This window comes from Strix aluco, chromosome 7 (assembly GCF_031877795.1).
Source record: "Strix aluco isolate bStrAlu1 chromosome 7, bStrAlu1.hap1, whole genome shotgun sequence".
NCBI lineage: Eukaryota > Metazoa > Chordata > Aves > Strigiformes > Strigidae > Strix > Strix aluco.
In genome coordinates this window covers 23,609,620-23,623,256 of record NC_133937.1, presented here as the reverse complement: position 1 = coordinate 23,623,256, position 13,637 = coordinate 23,609,620, and the positions used below count along the sequence as shown (strand labels likewise).

Below are 13,637 nucleotides of genomic sequence, written 5' to 3'. Positions count from 1 at the left end.
GTTAGGAAGTGAAAAAATTTGGAGACGCTATGAGGACCAGGTGTATGCTTTTATTCTGTAATTGAGTTGGTGTTGTAATTTGGGGGATGTGCATTGGTGGAGACCTGCGATGTTTTATCAGGCTGAGAAGTTTGAATAAGGCAAGGCTCGAGGAGGTGCAGTCCTTCTCTTCCGTAGTCAGAAGTCAAAGAGGCAGGGGCCGCTGGCAAATGTTTGAAGTGGACAGGGTTCTTTATTTAAATAGCAAAATTATATGACTTGCAGTAGTCTGTTATGTTTCTCAAAGTGGTTTTGTTACAGAAAATCCTGTTCCACCCCACCTTCCCAGCATTACTGATGTAGCAAGGCCTCCGGACAAGCAGGGGCTCTGGGTGACGCTGAGGACCCAGCTCAGCGGAGCAGCCACGGGCGCTGCGAGCCAGGGCAAAGCGTTGCTAATGGTTCCCCACGCTTATTCGAACAGTAGGTTTGGCTAACACAGGACAGCCTGAGAACAAGCCCGCATTAGCCCTCAGCAGCAGGACAAGGCCCGCATCAGAGGCGGGGGAAGCTGGGGGTGCCCCGCCACTGACGTCAATGGGAGCGGGGCGGCCGGCCGCAGGTAGCCGTGGGAAAGGCTCCATGGAGCGGGGCCGCCTGTGCCGTGGCTCCGGGCAGCCTGGGCAGGGTGCCCGGCGGCGCCTGGCCTGCGCCCGCGATGGCAGAGGGGAAATTAGGCTTTGAGGGCTGCGAGGGTGCTGGCTGCTGGAGGTCAGGCATCGCGTCCGCTCCTAAAAGCGGGCTGTTTTGCTGAACAGCAGCGTCGGGGTCGTGAGTCAAAGGCCCGATTCGAAACCGCGGCCAGACTCAGGACTGCGCTTGGAGGCTTTGTGTTCCCCCGCTTAAGTGTTCGGCGTTTGTTTGGGCCAGAAGTATGCCCAGGGCTCGGGGCTGAGTCACGGGGATCAGTCACCATGGAGAGTGCAGCAGGGGTTGTTTAATTCACTTAATTGAGACTACCTGAACCTCTGGTTTAAATTACTGTGAGCAGCAGCAGACACGAGTATCCCCTTCTCGCTCCCCACGGTAAAGCAAGCTCCCGAACACACCAAAGCGTGAAGCCGTTGGCATCCCCTGCTAGGGCCGAGCCTGCCCCGCCGCCTCCCAGCGCCCGGAGGGAGGCGAGGAGGCGTTAAGGAAGGCAGGGACGGGCAGGTGAAGGAGCTGCCGGCCGGGCTGCCGGCGAGGGGCTGCGGCCGGGCCCGGCCCGGGCCGGGCGGGAGCCTCCTCCCCGCGGGGCCGCTCCGCGCTCCCTCACCCGCCTCTTCCCCCCCAGCTCCTGGACCTCTTCATGGTGTGGGACTGGTCCACCTACCTGGCCGACTACGGGCAGGCCACCTCCAAGTACCTGCGGGTCAGTCCGAGCACGGCCCTCACGCTCCTGGAGAAGTAAGTGCGGGGCCGGGGCCGGCGGCGCGGGGGTGCGGGCGGGCGCGGGGCGGGCGCGGGGCGGGCGCGGGGCAGGGCTGGGCACCGCGGCGCTCCGAGCCCCGCACCCCCGGGGGGCTGCGGGGCCGCGGCCGGGGCCGCCCCCCCGGGAGCGACGGGAGCCCGGCGGCAGCGCGTCGCCGTGGCGGTGCCGAGAGCCGCGCAGGGGCGCGGGCGGTGCCGGGGCCCCGGGAGCCGCTGGCGGCCGCCCGAGCGGTCGCTCCCGGGAAGGGAAACGCGAGGGGTATCGCCGTGGTAAAGCCGGTGCGAGCGGGCTGGGGAGGGCAGGGTAAGGCAGGGCGCGCCGCCGCCGGCCGAGCGTCAACTGCTTTGAAAAACGGCACCAAAATATGCCGTGATTAAAAGGCGTTTTCTAACGGTGTTTCCTCTCCTCTCCTGCCTGCGCTGAATGTGTATTTTGCAGAGTTCACAGAGGGTACGTATCGCCTATGTTGTTACAAAGTATTGGTGCTTCGATTTCTTTCCTTTGCCTAATTTCGTTTTTAAATCCGTTGATACGGGGGATCAGCAATAACGATGTCGGGTAATTTGACGGTGAACACAACACGCCCGTTCGCCGAGCCTGAACTTCCCATGGACGGAGACGATACTAACGGGTTTTCTGGTTTGCTTCTCTCCTAACGCAATTGGTAGGGCCAGTTTCCTGCCGAGGTGATATTTGCTTAATACTTACGGGCGATTTGTGAAGAAATATCTGTTAAAACGAGTTCCACATTGTGGAAGTTTAATTTAAGAATGCACAGATAACAACTTTTGTAATCTTTCAGTTCTTATTAGCAGAAAGATCAAAAGAGGAACAAAAGTAAACCTCTTCAAATAGTCGGACTTTGCAAGTTATGTTTCTAACGCGTCTGTGTCATTTGCTTTTTTATTTCTCCAGAATGAAAGACTCGAGCAAAAAGAACAACATTTTTGCTCAGTTCAGGAAGAATGATCGTGACAAGCAGAAGCTAATAGAGACTGTAGTAAAGCAACTTAGGAGTTTAGTGAACGGTATGTCCCAGCACACATAGGCCTGTTAAATCAACGGTATCTCATCACGCCAAGAGGTATTTCTTAGCCACTATTTCTACTAAGCAAACAGTGATATCAGCTAGGACATTCGTTTGACTGAGTAAAGGAAAAATGCAGTAAATGGCTTGTACACGGAGTCTTCAGCAAACAATTCTTTGTACGTATTTTTAATGGATCGAATACTATTTTGTATATTGTAAACAAATGGTGAAAAATGAGACTGTACAATAAAAACCAGCTCAATCGTATTGTACATGGAACAGCTGAACTATAAATACATTATTTAAATATCTGCAGACATGGTGTCCAAAATTTTGCTCCGGGTAGGAATTATCTGAGAAATGATCTCTTAGCTGCTGTTTTCTGGACGAATCCTAATTTAATGTTTTTTAAGCATTGAGATGCCGCCTGTCGTTTTCCTGCATTAAATGTATATTAGCCTTAAAGTGATTGGACATAATTTTGTATACCAGATTTTGTAGTCTGGAGGTATGAAAAAATCTTCTGATTTTTAGTACCTTTGAAAACTACCTGAGAACTAGACTTGATATTTATTTAGCATTAGGGCTTAGAGGCTTTGTTCTCCAAAAGGGGTTTAATCTTGAGGTTGTGAATGTAAATAACCATTTGAGTTCTTTATAACGTGACATTTTGGTTTGGTTTGGTTTTGTTCCTCAGGGTTACTATTTCTAACTGTACTTTTGTAAGATCCCGGGTTCTTTTCCCCAGGTTGCAGTAAGGAATAGATTTGCCACTGCTGGTTTCGTGCCGCATCTGTTTGTCAGTATGCGCTTCCAGACCCATCCCAGCGATTAGCATTTCGTCCCACCGCCGGTCTCTTTGCACTGTCCCCTCCTGGCTATTTTAGACACAAAGAGAATGTCTAACAAATACGAACCAAATGGAACATGTAAAAATAATGTACATTTTCGCTGTATTTTTAAGTTATTGACGGTCTAAATACAGTAATATAAACCTCAGCCGTATTCCTGTTTAATTTCACGCCCTGGAAGGCGCCTCAGAGCTGGTTTCGCTGGGACCTGTACCGGTCCCGGCTCTTCGGTGATTTACCCCCGGGGCAGGCGGGCGGGGGGCCGGGGACCCGGGCGGCCCCGACGGCGGGGCGCGGGCCGGGGGGCTGCGGGACCCTCCCCGGCTGCCGCCGCCGTCCGGGGCGGCGGGGGGCGGCGGGGCCTGCGGAGCGGGGCTGGGACGCTCCCCGGCCGGACTCGCCGCCTTCCCCGGGCGGCGGGAAGGGCTGGCCCGAGGGGGCGCCGGAGGGGGTCCCGCGGGGCAGAGGGGGCACCCCGCGCCGCGGGGCAGCCGTCCCGCCGCGGAGCAGGCGCTGGCCGGGGCGGGGGGCGCCGCGGCCGGCAGGGCCGGGCCGGGCCGGGCCGCGCCGGGCCGTCGGGGGGGCGGGAGAGGGGCGCCGGCCCCGAGGCGGGGGGGGCTGCCCCGGCCGCCCCCGCTCGCCCTGGCCGCGTCCCCGCGCCCCTCAGTCGCTCTCCCCGGTTCTCCCGCTCCAATCACCGCACTTGGCCGCGCTGCTTACATATGCAGCGGATACGTCATCTCCGAAGGTGGATCGGGCGTAAGTGGCCAATATCTATATAAATGTGGCGGAGGGGCGAACCGGCAGCAGGAGGCGAGCGGGGCCGGGCGGGCAGCAGCCGGCAGGGCCAGCCGCGGAGCGCCCGCCGCCGGCAGCGCAGTCGCGGGGCGCGCGGCCCCCCTCGGCGTTTGACAGCCGCCGGGGCCGCCCCCCGAGCCGCCCGCGCCCCCGGGGCGGGGAACCGCCGCCGCCGCCCGGGAGGAGGATGCCGGCGGGGCTCTCCTGGCCCGAAGCGGCGGCGCTGGCGCTGCTGGCCCCGGCGCTGCTGGTCGCCCTGTGCCGGCACCTGTGGGCGCTGCGCTGGAGCCTCAGCCGGGACCGCGCCAGCGCCCTGCCCCTGCCCAGGGGCTCCATGGGCTGGCCCTTCTTCGGGGAGACCCTGCACTGGCTGCTCCAGGTAAGGCGCAGGGGGACGGGGACGCGGTGGGAAGGGGTTGGCGGGAGCCCCGGTCTGACCCGCAGCTCGTCCCCAGGGCTCCCGCTTCCACAGCTCCCGGCGGGAGAGGTACGGAAACGTCTTCAAGACCCACCTGCTGGGCCGGCCGGTGGTGCGGGTGACGGGCGCTGAGAACGTCCGCAAGATCCTGCTGGGCGAGCACACGCTGGTCAGCACGCAGTGGCCCCAGAGCACCCAGATCATCCTGGGCTCCCACACCCTGCTCAGCTCCATCGGTGACCTGCACCGCCAGCGCCGCAAGGTGAGCCTGGCAGCCGCCCCGGCAGGGCACGCAGCCTAGGCGGCACCTCCTGCCCAGGCCTGGGCCTCAGTGGCACGTGGGACACCCCCACACTTTAACAACCTGCCTCTGTTCCCCCCCTTCTCCTCCTAGATCCTGGCCAGAGTGTTCAGCCGCGCTGCCCTGGAGAGCTACCTGCCACGGATCCAGAAGGTTGTGAGCTGGGAGCTGCGGGGCTGGTGCATGGAGCCGGGCTCCATCGCAGTTTATTCCTCCGCTAAAACCTTAACTTTCCGCATTGCAGCTCGGATTCTGCTGGGGCTCCGCCTGGAGGAAAAGCAGTTCAAGGACCTGGCCAAAACTTTTGAACAGCTGGTGGAGAACCTCTTCTCCCTGCCCCTCAACATACCCTTCAGCGGGCTGCGCAAGGTACTGCCGCCTGCCCCGCTCCCTCTGCCTGGGAGCAGGGGCCGGAGCCCTGGCAGCACAGACCCCTTGTCCCCAGGCCCACCAAGGGGTACTTCCGATGGGCCAGGACGTCTGCAGCACCTCATTCCGGGGCTGAGGGCCTGCTGTCTTGCCACCCCAGCCATCTCCTTTTCTCTCTGCACTTCTCACCTGCTTCTGGTTGGCTCCCATCACCTCCCTGTGCTGGCTCCAGCTCACTGTACAGCAAGGGGCTCCTTTCCTACCTCTCCCCATATGTTGCCTGTGTTGGCTCCGGTTAGTCCATCACGTCTGATCCCGTCCCATCTCATCCCACCTGGACTCACGTCAGCCCACTGTCGAGGGGTCTGTGGGCATGAGCACAAAGGGCACCTCAGGTCAGCACTCCCTGTGCACCTCAGGGCAGGCCGAGGAGTTGAGACCCTCTTATGGTCCTTGGTCCCTTGTCACCCAGCAGCAGAGAGACAGCAAGGGCTCCTGGAGGGGAACATGGCAGAGGGACAGTCATCTCTGTGTCTTCCAACCCACAGTGTCTTCCCTGCTGTCCTGCCCCTCTTTGCCTGCCTCCCCACACTCTGGCTCTAGGTATCCGTCCTGTGTCCCACCCCTCCTCTCCCATTTCAGTCTGTGTCCCCTCCTCTGGGTTTGGGTTCTCCACCTTTACCACAGCTCAAGTCTCCTGCCCCTTTTAGCCAGGTCTTGTCCAATCTCTTATTTCCACTGTGAGCTCTGCCCCACCGGATCGCCTTACCCAGCCAGTCCCAGTTCTCCCCTAACCTCCCTGCTGCTCTTCTCCACCAATTCAAAGCTCTTGTTTTCCTTGTCCAGTTCCCCCTTGCAGGTTGTCACCAATGTGAGCTTTCACCCCCCATCCTATCCCTCCCTGCCTTCTCTCAGGTCAGCTACAGCCTGTCTGGCCCCAAACCAACCTCTGCAACTTGCCTTTAGGTGCCCTTGTCTTTTCCCTTGCTCACTGTCCTGTTTCCTTTGTCCAATCCTTCCCAACTCAACTCTCAGCCTTTGTATCTTCTTCCATACATCTGGTCATGGCCATTTTTCATGCCAAATCTCTAGTCCTGGCTTTTGCATGAGGCATCTTGCTACAGAGCCCCACACTCTGTGACTCCATCCATCTCTGCTTTCCAAAGAAATTGATCATCACTTGACTCACTGAGATCTTCCTAAATGTTTTGCTGCACAGGAGTGCAACACAACTGGAGATGAGCTTGGTGTGATTAACGTGTCTTTATTAGTATACTCTGGTAAAACCACTCATTTGTTCCTCTGTCAGATGTTCCTTGCTTCTTGGAATCAGTTTTATTAAGTTACCTCTTCTTGTCCCTTTGGACAAGCTTCTTTTGGACCTCACAAGACCATGGGTTTGTTCGGCGCAGACACCTTTGGACTTGGTACTGTGCGTTTACTGCTCTTTTCCTCTCAGAGTGTTTCTTGGGACTTGTCGTATTTGATTCACAAAGCAAGGCAACAGCATTTGCAGCAGTTCTCCCCAAACTGCTGCCTCTTACAAGGCTCTGGGCCTGGGCAACAGATTAAACAGTTCTTGCTATTACAGATCCTGGGATTAAGGATTGCCACACTTGGGGTCCCCCGGTCTCTCTGGAGAGGGGGGTGGTTCCTCGGGCTCTCCTGAACTGTGTCTGCCTCCTGCAGGGAATCAAAGCACGGGACATGCTACATGAGTTTATGGAGAAGGCTATACAGGAAAAACTGCAGAGAAACAACCCAGAAGATCACAGTGATGCTCTGGATTTCATAATAAACAGTGCCAAGGAGCATGGCAAAGAGCTCACCATTCAGGAGCTAAAGGTAAGGAGAACCCCCACTTGCAATGTCCCCTCCGACTCAGTGGCTGTTTGAGAGATCTGGGCTGAGGGGCAGGAGGAGGGTTGTGTGGGGACCCACCACCAGCTGCTGTCTCCTGCCCTCCTCTTACCAACTCTGAGGACACCATCTCCAGCGCAACCAAGAGAGCCTGGACTCAGCATGCTCATACGCTCCAGTAGGATTGTATCTCTTTGCATTAGCGGAGAGCTGGTATTTAAAATGGGATTAAATGCCTCTTCTACCTTTCCTCTTCATGGCCACTGGGCTTCAGCCTGACTTAGGGTGCTGTTAGGGTTACGTGGCTTTACTAAGGCTCTGTATGTCAGTTTGCACTTGGTAACCTCCAAGGTACTATCTTGGAAATATTTAGAGCTAGTTGCCTGTTCCACAAACCTCCCCCAGCATCTAGCATAGTGCGGTGTGGAGATCACGTCCTCAGGGCTGCGAGCCCAGAAGTCTTGGAGACAATACATCAAAATGGGTCCAGGGATGGAATGATGGTCTCTGGGTCATTCCTTATCACCTCATCATTAATTACATCATCTAGCTTGTGGATTGCTATGATGCAACATGATGCATTACTGTGACTTAGGGATGAACCCAGTAGTCCTTACTGAACCAAAACTACCAACTGAATGTAAAGAGTATTTTTGGAAAAGATCTTGGGAAAAAATTGTCATTAGTACTGCATCATTCATAGCTCTGGGTCACTTGGTGTCAGTGGATGACAGATGGTACTGTATTTATATTACAAGTTTTGAAGCAGTTCTGCATAGGTGCAGCAGCCAAATATAGTTTGAAAGTATTGAACATACATAGTTTTACCATTTATTTAGGTATTTAAGAAAAACTATCTAAAAAGTGATGTTCTATAAATATTTTTTAAAAGTGTAAATTTCTAAGTCTAAAATATTTGAAAGACTTTACAGTGACTATTAGATACAATTAGAACTAGCATATATTCTTAAAGTAATTTTATTATGATTATTATTTATTCTCATATAATGGGGGTTTTATAATTATTTTTTTAAATAATTGTCAGACTCAAAATGTGATCGATTAAGATTGATCAATTTCTGTTAGTATTCACATGGATATTACACTCAAACAATTACCCGATCTCTCATCATGACCCTGTCTCTGACAACAAATGAAAACTAACAGTAGGAATAAGGGGATATTAAATGTAATGTGGAGTGACATGGCAGTGACCTCAGGCTAGCTGATTCAATGATGGTATATTCATATGCTGTCCTGTACCTTTACAGTTAGAAAATTTCTACCTTGTCTGTATTTAACGAAATGACTTGCAAACCGAACTGCCTGTGATTGCAATTATGGCAATAGTCTCCACTCTAATAAAACAGTAGTAGAGCTCTCATCCAGTGAAGTGGTGTAGTTGGGTAAAAATTCCAAAGCTGTCTCAGAGTCATCGATATGTCTGACTTTGAGAGACACTCCAAACACTGGCACACACTAGTTACTAATTTGCTTTTTGTTCAAATTATTTTGAAGGACCGTTTTCCCAGAAACTTTCCTAAATACACTGTGATTTGCATTGCTGCCATGAACTCAGCAGGACCCATGGAATGTAAAGGTCATTAAAAAGATATCACTTTGCCAAAAGTACTGTCTTAAAACATTTAAAACCTTGGAAGGATTAAAAAAACCCATCCTACATAACAGTGCTGTCACTGGCTGGATGGGTAGAACTGTAACGCCACCAGTCCTGCCTCTCTGGACGGGGAGTTGGGCTGTAGCACAGGGACAACATTGACGACACTGTGGGAAGATGCTGCCTCCCAGTCACCGGTTATGTTGGCCTTGTAAAAGGGAGGGAAGATCAGCAGCTCAGTGTCACAGCTTAAGTAGCAGCACTGTCAGAGGTTGATGCACGGAGTCATAAGGGCTATTATTTCAAATCGCAGAGCCTGCCCTAAGTTCCTTGCATTGTATTGAAATGTCTTCAGTTTTAATAGCAAGTAGTGGAACTGAGAGATTTCTTTTCATCTGGGTCTGCTACCTTGTGAATGTAAAAATTCCTGCTAACGCCTGCAGGAGGTGTGATAGGGGTCGACAGGGATCTGTTATTTCAGAGGTTTTATTTCAGCTGAAAGATGCCCTTGAGAGCTGCACTTTGGCAAAAGCCTCTAGTCCAGTCAATATATGACACTGGGGATGGTAGCAAAGAGTAATCCCTGTTACATTACCCTTGACCTTACCAGACTTGGCTCCGGATACCTTCAGGCTTCAAGTATCCTTCCCTGTGTTTTTGACTTTACCTCTCCAGAAACCATTTGTGTCAGAACCATTTAAATTCCAGACACATAGCTGTGTGAAAGGAAACTGCTCTGATTCCCTGGGTGGTTTTGCTCTGCTTTGCCCCTGGACTGGAGTGATTAGTGCTCTGTAGTGCCAGCCAGGTCCCAGCCCCTCCCAGGGTGACAGCTCCCTGTGCTCCTCCCTCGGGCTTCTCCTGTGGGTTTTGGGTCTGACCTCTGTCCTCAGCGCTCCCAGCCCAGTGCTACGATTTCCGAAAGTTGATAACAGGGTGCTGCAAAGAGCCCACAGCCACCTGGTGTGTGCTGTGCCATACAGACCCTCCAGACAGTCCCGTGAGGATCTGTGAGCCGGGACAAGGCACATATTACAGATTTGACTGTGCTGTGGTCCATCAGAGGTGGTTAACCTCCTAACTTGTTATGGACACATCTGCTATGGAGCTATCAGGAACACTGCTGTGCTTCAGGCTGTTAAGCTTGAAAAGCAAGCAAATCCTTTGCCTGGTGTGCGCATCCGTACGGGAGAGCTCCCTGCCGGCTACAGCACCTCCTGGGCTGACGTGCTATAGCAGGGAGGTCTTTCTGCTTTCGACTCTGTTGGTTTGACTCCCCTCCCAGACAAGCAAATGGTCAGTTATAACTGGAGATGGATCAAATGCAACCCATTTTAGCTGCCAGCACATCTAGGATTTATGTATAAACCTACGGCCTCATAACCCCTGGCTGGGCAGAAAGGTAAAAGCTGGGCACAAAGAGGAATTGGCAAATGAAGGTAAAAAGCATAATGCTTGAAATGAACTTAACTCAGTATGCTAAAATGCATGTTAAAATACTTCTTTAAAATTTGTAAATCTTGGAAGGAAAACTCAGAAGAGCTGACTCGGAGGTGATGTGTTCTCATCTCAGTTGTGTTTCTGCATCAGTCACTTGGCAAGTGGATGTCCAGTTTGCACAGAAATGGAAGAACAAGGGTGTCTTGTTTCGGTCCCTGCCAACCCAGGGTGGGTGCAGGTTTGTGGAGAGCGGGGAGGGGGGGGGGCAGGGCCCTCTGCACAGGGACGAAACCTGCAAAAGGTGGAAACAATCTGAATCACAACCAGTTTAAAATGGCATTCAAACTTGTCACCTTCCTTCCTGTCCCAGGAGTCAGCAATTGAGCTCATATTTGCTGCTTTTTTCACCACGGCTAGTGCCAGCACCTCTCTGATCCTCCTGCTACTGAAGCACCCCTCAGTGATTGAAAAAATACGGCAGGAGCTTATGTCCCACGAGCTGTACCAACAGTGTAAGCGCTGCCCTGGAGGACCCTGCCCAGACACCCTGACCTCCCAGAGCAAGCACAGTGAGAAGCCACTTCTCTGCCCCATAGCCAAAGATGCTTGTGAGGACCAGAGCCGGCCCCGGGGCTCCATGGAGGAAGGTTGCCTCCAGCCCTGCGGCCCGCTGGAGCCCACCCTCCCCTGTGCTGGCCCCCAGCTCCGGGCACTGTCAGGGCAGAGCTGCTGCTGCCCCTCAGACATCAGCCTGGAGAAGCTGAGCCGCCTGCGCTACCTGGACTGTGTGATTAAGGAGGTGCTGCGGGTGCTGCCCCCCGTCTCCGGAGGCTACAGGACAGCGCTGCAGACTTTCGAGCTGGATGTAAGTGCCCCGCATGCCAGTGGACTGCTAGGGAGCTGCTGCCTGCCACAGCCTGCAAGCACAGTGTCTGGCACAGTGGTGGTGCCTGGCAGTGTAGCTCAGGGGAAGGTGGCACCCAGCAACCTCTGTGGGTCCCAGCTGGGCTGGGGAGAAAAGAAGCTGCAGAGCAGTTGGGCAATGTGGTGGGGCTGTCCCCAGGCACCCTCTGCTCACCCTCCACTAGCACAGCTGGCTGCACAGGTATGTAACGCTCCTCTCCTTCCCTCTTCTCTCCCCACTCAGGGCTACCAGATCCCCAAAGGCTGGAGTGTCATGTACAGCATCCGTGACACACATGAGACAGCCGCCATCTACCAGAGCCCCCCCAGCAGCTTCGACCCAGACCGCTTCAGTGCTGCCCGGACGGAGGCCGTGGGCCGCTTCCACTACATCCCCTTCGGCGGTGGAGCGCGGAGCTGTATTGGCAAGGAGCTGGCACAAGCTATCCTCAAGTTGCTGGCCATTGAGCTGGTCAGCACAGCCCGCTGGGAGCTGGCCACCCCTGGCTACCCCGCCATGCAGACCGTGCCCATCGTGCACCCCATCGACGATGGGCTGCAGCTCTACTTCCACCCCTTGCAGCCCAGCCACGGCAGCAAGGCCTGAGTCAGGGGTATGCTGTACCCCTCAGCCCTGGCATCGATGGCCCTCCACAGCTGACAGGGCAGGTCTCTGATGCCCCAGGCTGGGTATGGCACTGGGTTGCTGCAGAGCAAAACCCCAAACATCTTTTTATTTTTCCCCTCTTGGTGCGCAAACCGGTATAGAGGGGGTCCTGCAGAGTCCTGCTCCTCAGCATGGGGGTGAGCCTCAGCCCCAGCCTGGGGACAAAACCTGCTGAAGTTGCTGGCAGAGCACCCCCTTGGAGGCTCAGCCTGCCCCTGCCCCACACAGGTCTCCAGCCACAGGGGATGGGGAGCAAAACTCCCAGCCCAACAGCTAAGGCTCCCAGAGCTTTTCTGTCCCAGGGTTATCTCCTGTGGGTGTGTTATAGGAGAGGCAGGACAGACATCCTGCACACTGTAGCGTTTTAGATGTATGAAGAGGGAAGATTACGGGGGGGGGGGTTCTGCAGGAAAACACAAGCCAGGGCTGCTCAATCCATGGCATCAGCTGTAGCTAGAATAATAGGGTGTAAAGTGGTTTTTATTGTAAGTATTTAATCTCATTCCTGTACTTCCCATTAGAGCCGGCGCAAAGAGGACATGTCTCATTCACCCAGTAGTAGTAGCTGTGTATGTTGTGTCTGAGCACTGTGCTGCTGCTCAGGGTCTGCCATGAAGCCCCCCTCTGGGTTCCCCACAGGACACACTCCCTAGCTGCAGCCTGACCAAGGGATCAGACTGAAGCAGCGGGGGGGGGGCTTTGGGGAATAAATATTTGGAAAATGGACATTTCTGAATATGTCTGATTTGTGGTAGAAAGTCCCCCGTTCCCGATGATGCTGTTCACATTGCAGAGGGGGTGTTTGCAAGGTGACACAGGCCCCACGGTGGCTGGCTGGCCAGCCTGACCATGTCACCTCCCGCAGCCTAGCTCTGACAGGGAGAGTGCCAGGACAGCAGCTCCGTGGGTCTGTCCAGGGGGTGGTACCTGGGGCTAAGCCTGGGTGCTGAGGGCACCTTTTTAGGTGGCTTTTGAGTACCGCCTGCCTCACTGAGACACAGGGTATTTCTCTCCCGTGCAAAATGGAGCCCTCTTGCTTCTGCACTCAGAACAGAGCTGGGCCCAGATCCTTGCCCCACTTTAACGTGTTTATAAGCTCCTTTCACCTTCACCTCTGTTCCCCACTGTCATGTGTCCTGTGTGGAAGCAGTGGGGGAAACAAGGGGACAGACCTTGTCCCTCCAGTGCCTCCTGGGCCTGGTGACACAGTGTGCTCTGGGTGAAGAACCAGCAGCGGCCTCACCTGCGAGGGCAGAAATGTGGCATGAGGACAGAGTCCCTTTGGCAAGGCTCTGGGGAGCTCCCCCATCCCCTGAATCTTTTGTCATCGTCCTGCTTCAATGCCAGGCGACAAATGACCTTGACTTGGCCAGTCCCCCTTGCAGGTCCATGCCGGGGCACTGCAGCGGGGCGTGCGCTGCCGTTAGCTGTCAGAGGGCTGCGCAGCGAGCACAGCGCTACCTGGGGCAGAAATGTGGCTCCTAAATGTGACAGGTCAAATCTGGAAGAGGTTGAACCGCAGGGCTGAGTTAAGTGCTGTTGGCAGGTCGACCCCGTAGTGAACCAGAGCCTCTGCCCCTCCCGACCTTGTCCTGAAAGGTGAATCTTTCTGGCTATCAGAGGTGCAATCAGTAGGTGGTGGCTGCAAGTGGCAATGACTAACTTCAATTAGCAAGAGCTACTGGTGTGACCCGCGGGCCATGCAGGCTCCCACCACAGGCAGGGCTGCGGGCAGGGCTGGGCTTGCAGCACCCAGCACCGGGTGCGGTAGGGCCGGGGCACTTAAAAATTACCCCGAGCGCTAACAAGCCCTGTAGCCACCCACTGAAAAATGTAACATGAATCTAGTTAAAAAACAAAAAAACCAACTTGAAACTGATAAAAGACTTGAAACTGATTTTGTTTGCAGATAAACACAAGCATTTACAA

General features: G+C 54.5%; 2 protein-coding genes across 10 annotated transcripts in view; both read left to right on the top strand.

Annotated features, from left to right (window-relative positions):
- The window catches only part of EXOC6 (exocyst complex component 6), a 96,513-nt gene extending 93,031 nt beyond the window's left edge, over positions 1–3,482 (top strand). For 5 of the 9 annotated variants that reach the window (XM_074830942.1, XM_074830941.1, XM_074830945.1 and 2 more), the window contains 2 exons: positions 1,316–1,428; positions 2,369–3,482. In XM_074830942.1, coding sequence (XP_074687043.1) covers positions 1,316–1,428; positions 2,369–2,501 — 246 coding nt within the window. In that variant the 3' untranslated portion in view covers positions 2,502–3,482. Of the gene's footprint in view, positions 1–1,315; positions 1,429–1,891; positions 1,904–2,368 lie in introns of all 9 variants that reach the window. The other 4 variants (XM_074830940.1, XM_074830947.1, XM_074830949.1 and 1 more) reach the window with 2 other exon arrangements.
- Positions 3,483–4,319: 837 nt separating this feature from the next.
- On the top strand, positions 4,320–12,097 carry CYP26C1 (cytochrome P450 family 26 subfamily C member 1). Its single transcript, XM_074830058.1, has 6 exons — positions 4,320–4,511; positions 4,588–4,812; positions 4,945–5,220; positions 6,910–7,065; positions 10,509–11,003; positions 11,286–12,097. The coding sequence occupies exons 1-6, from the start codon at positions 4,320–4,322 to the stop codon at positions 11,646–11,648; spliced, it is 1,707 nt and encodes a 568-aa protein (XP_074686159.1). The 3' UTR covers positions 11,649–12,097.
- Positions 12,098–13,637: the final 1,540 nt, after the last annotated feature.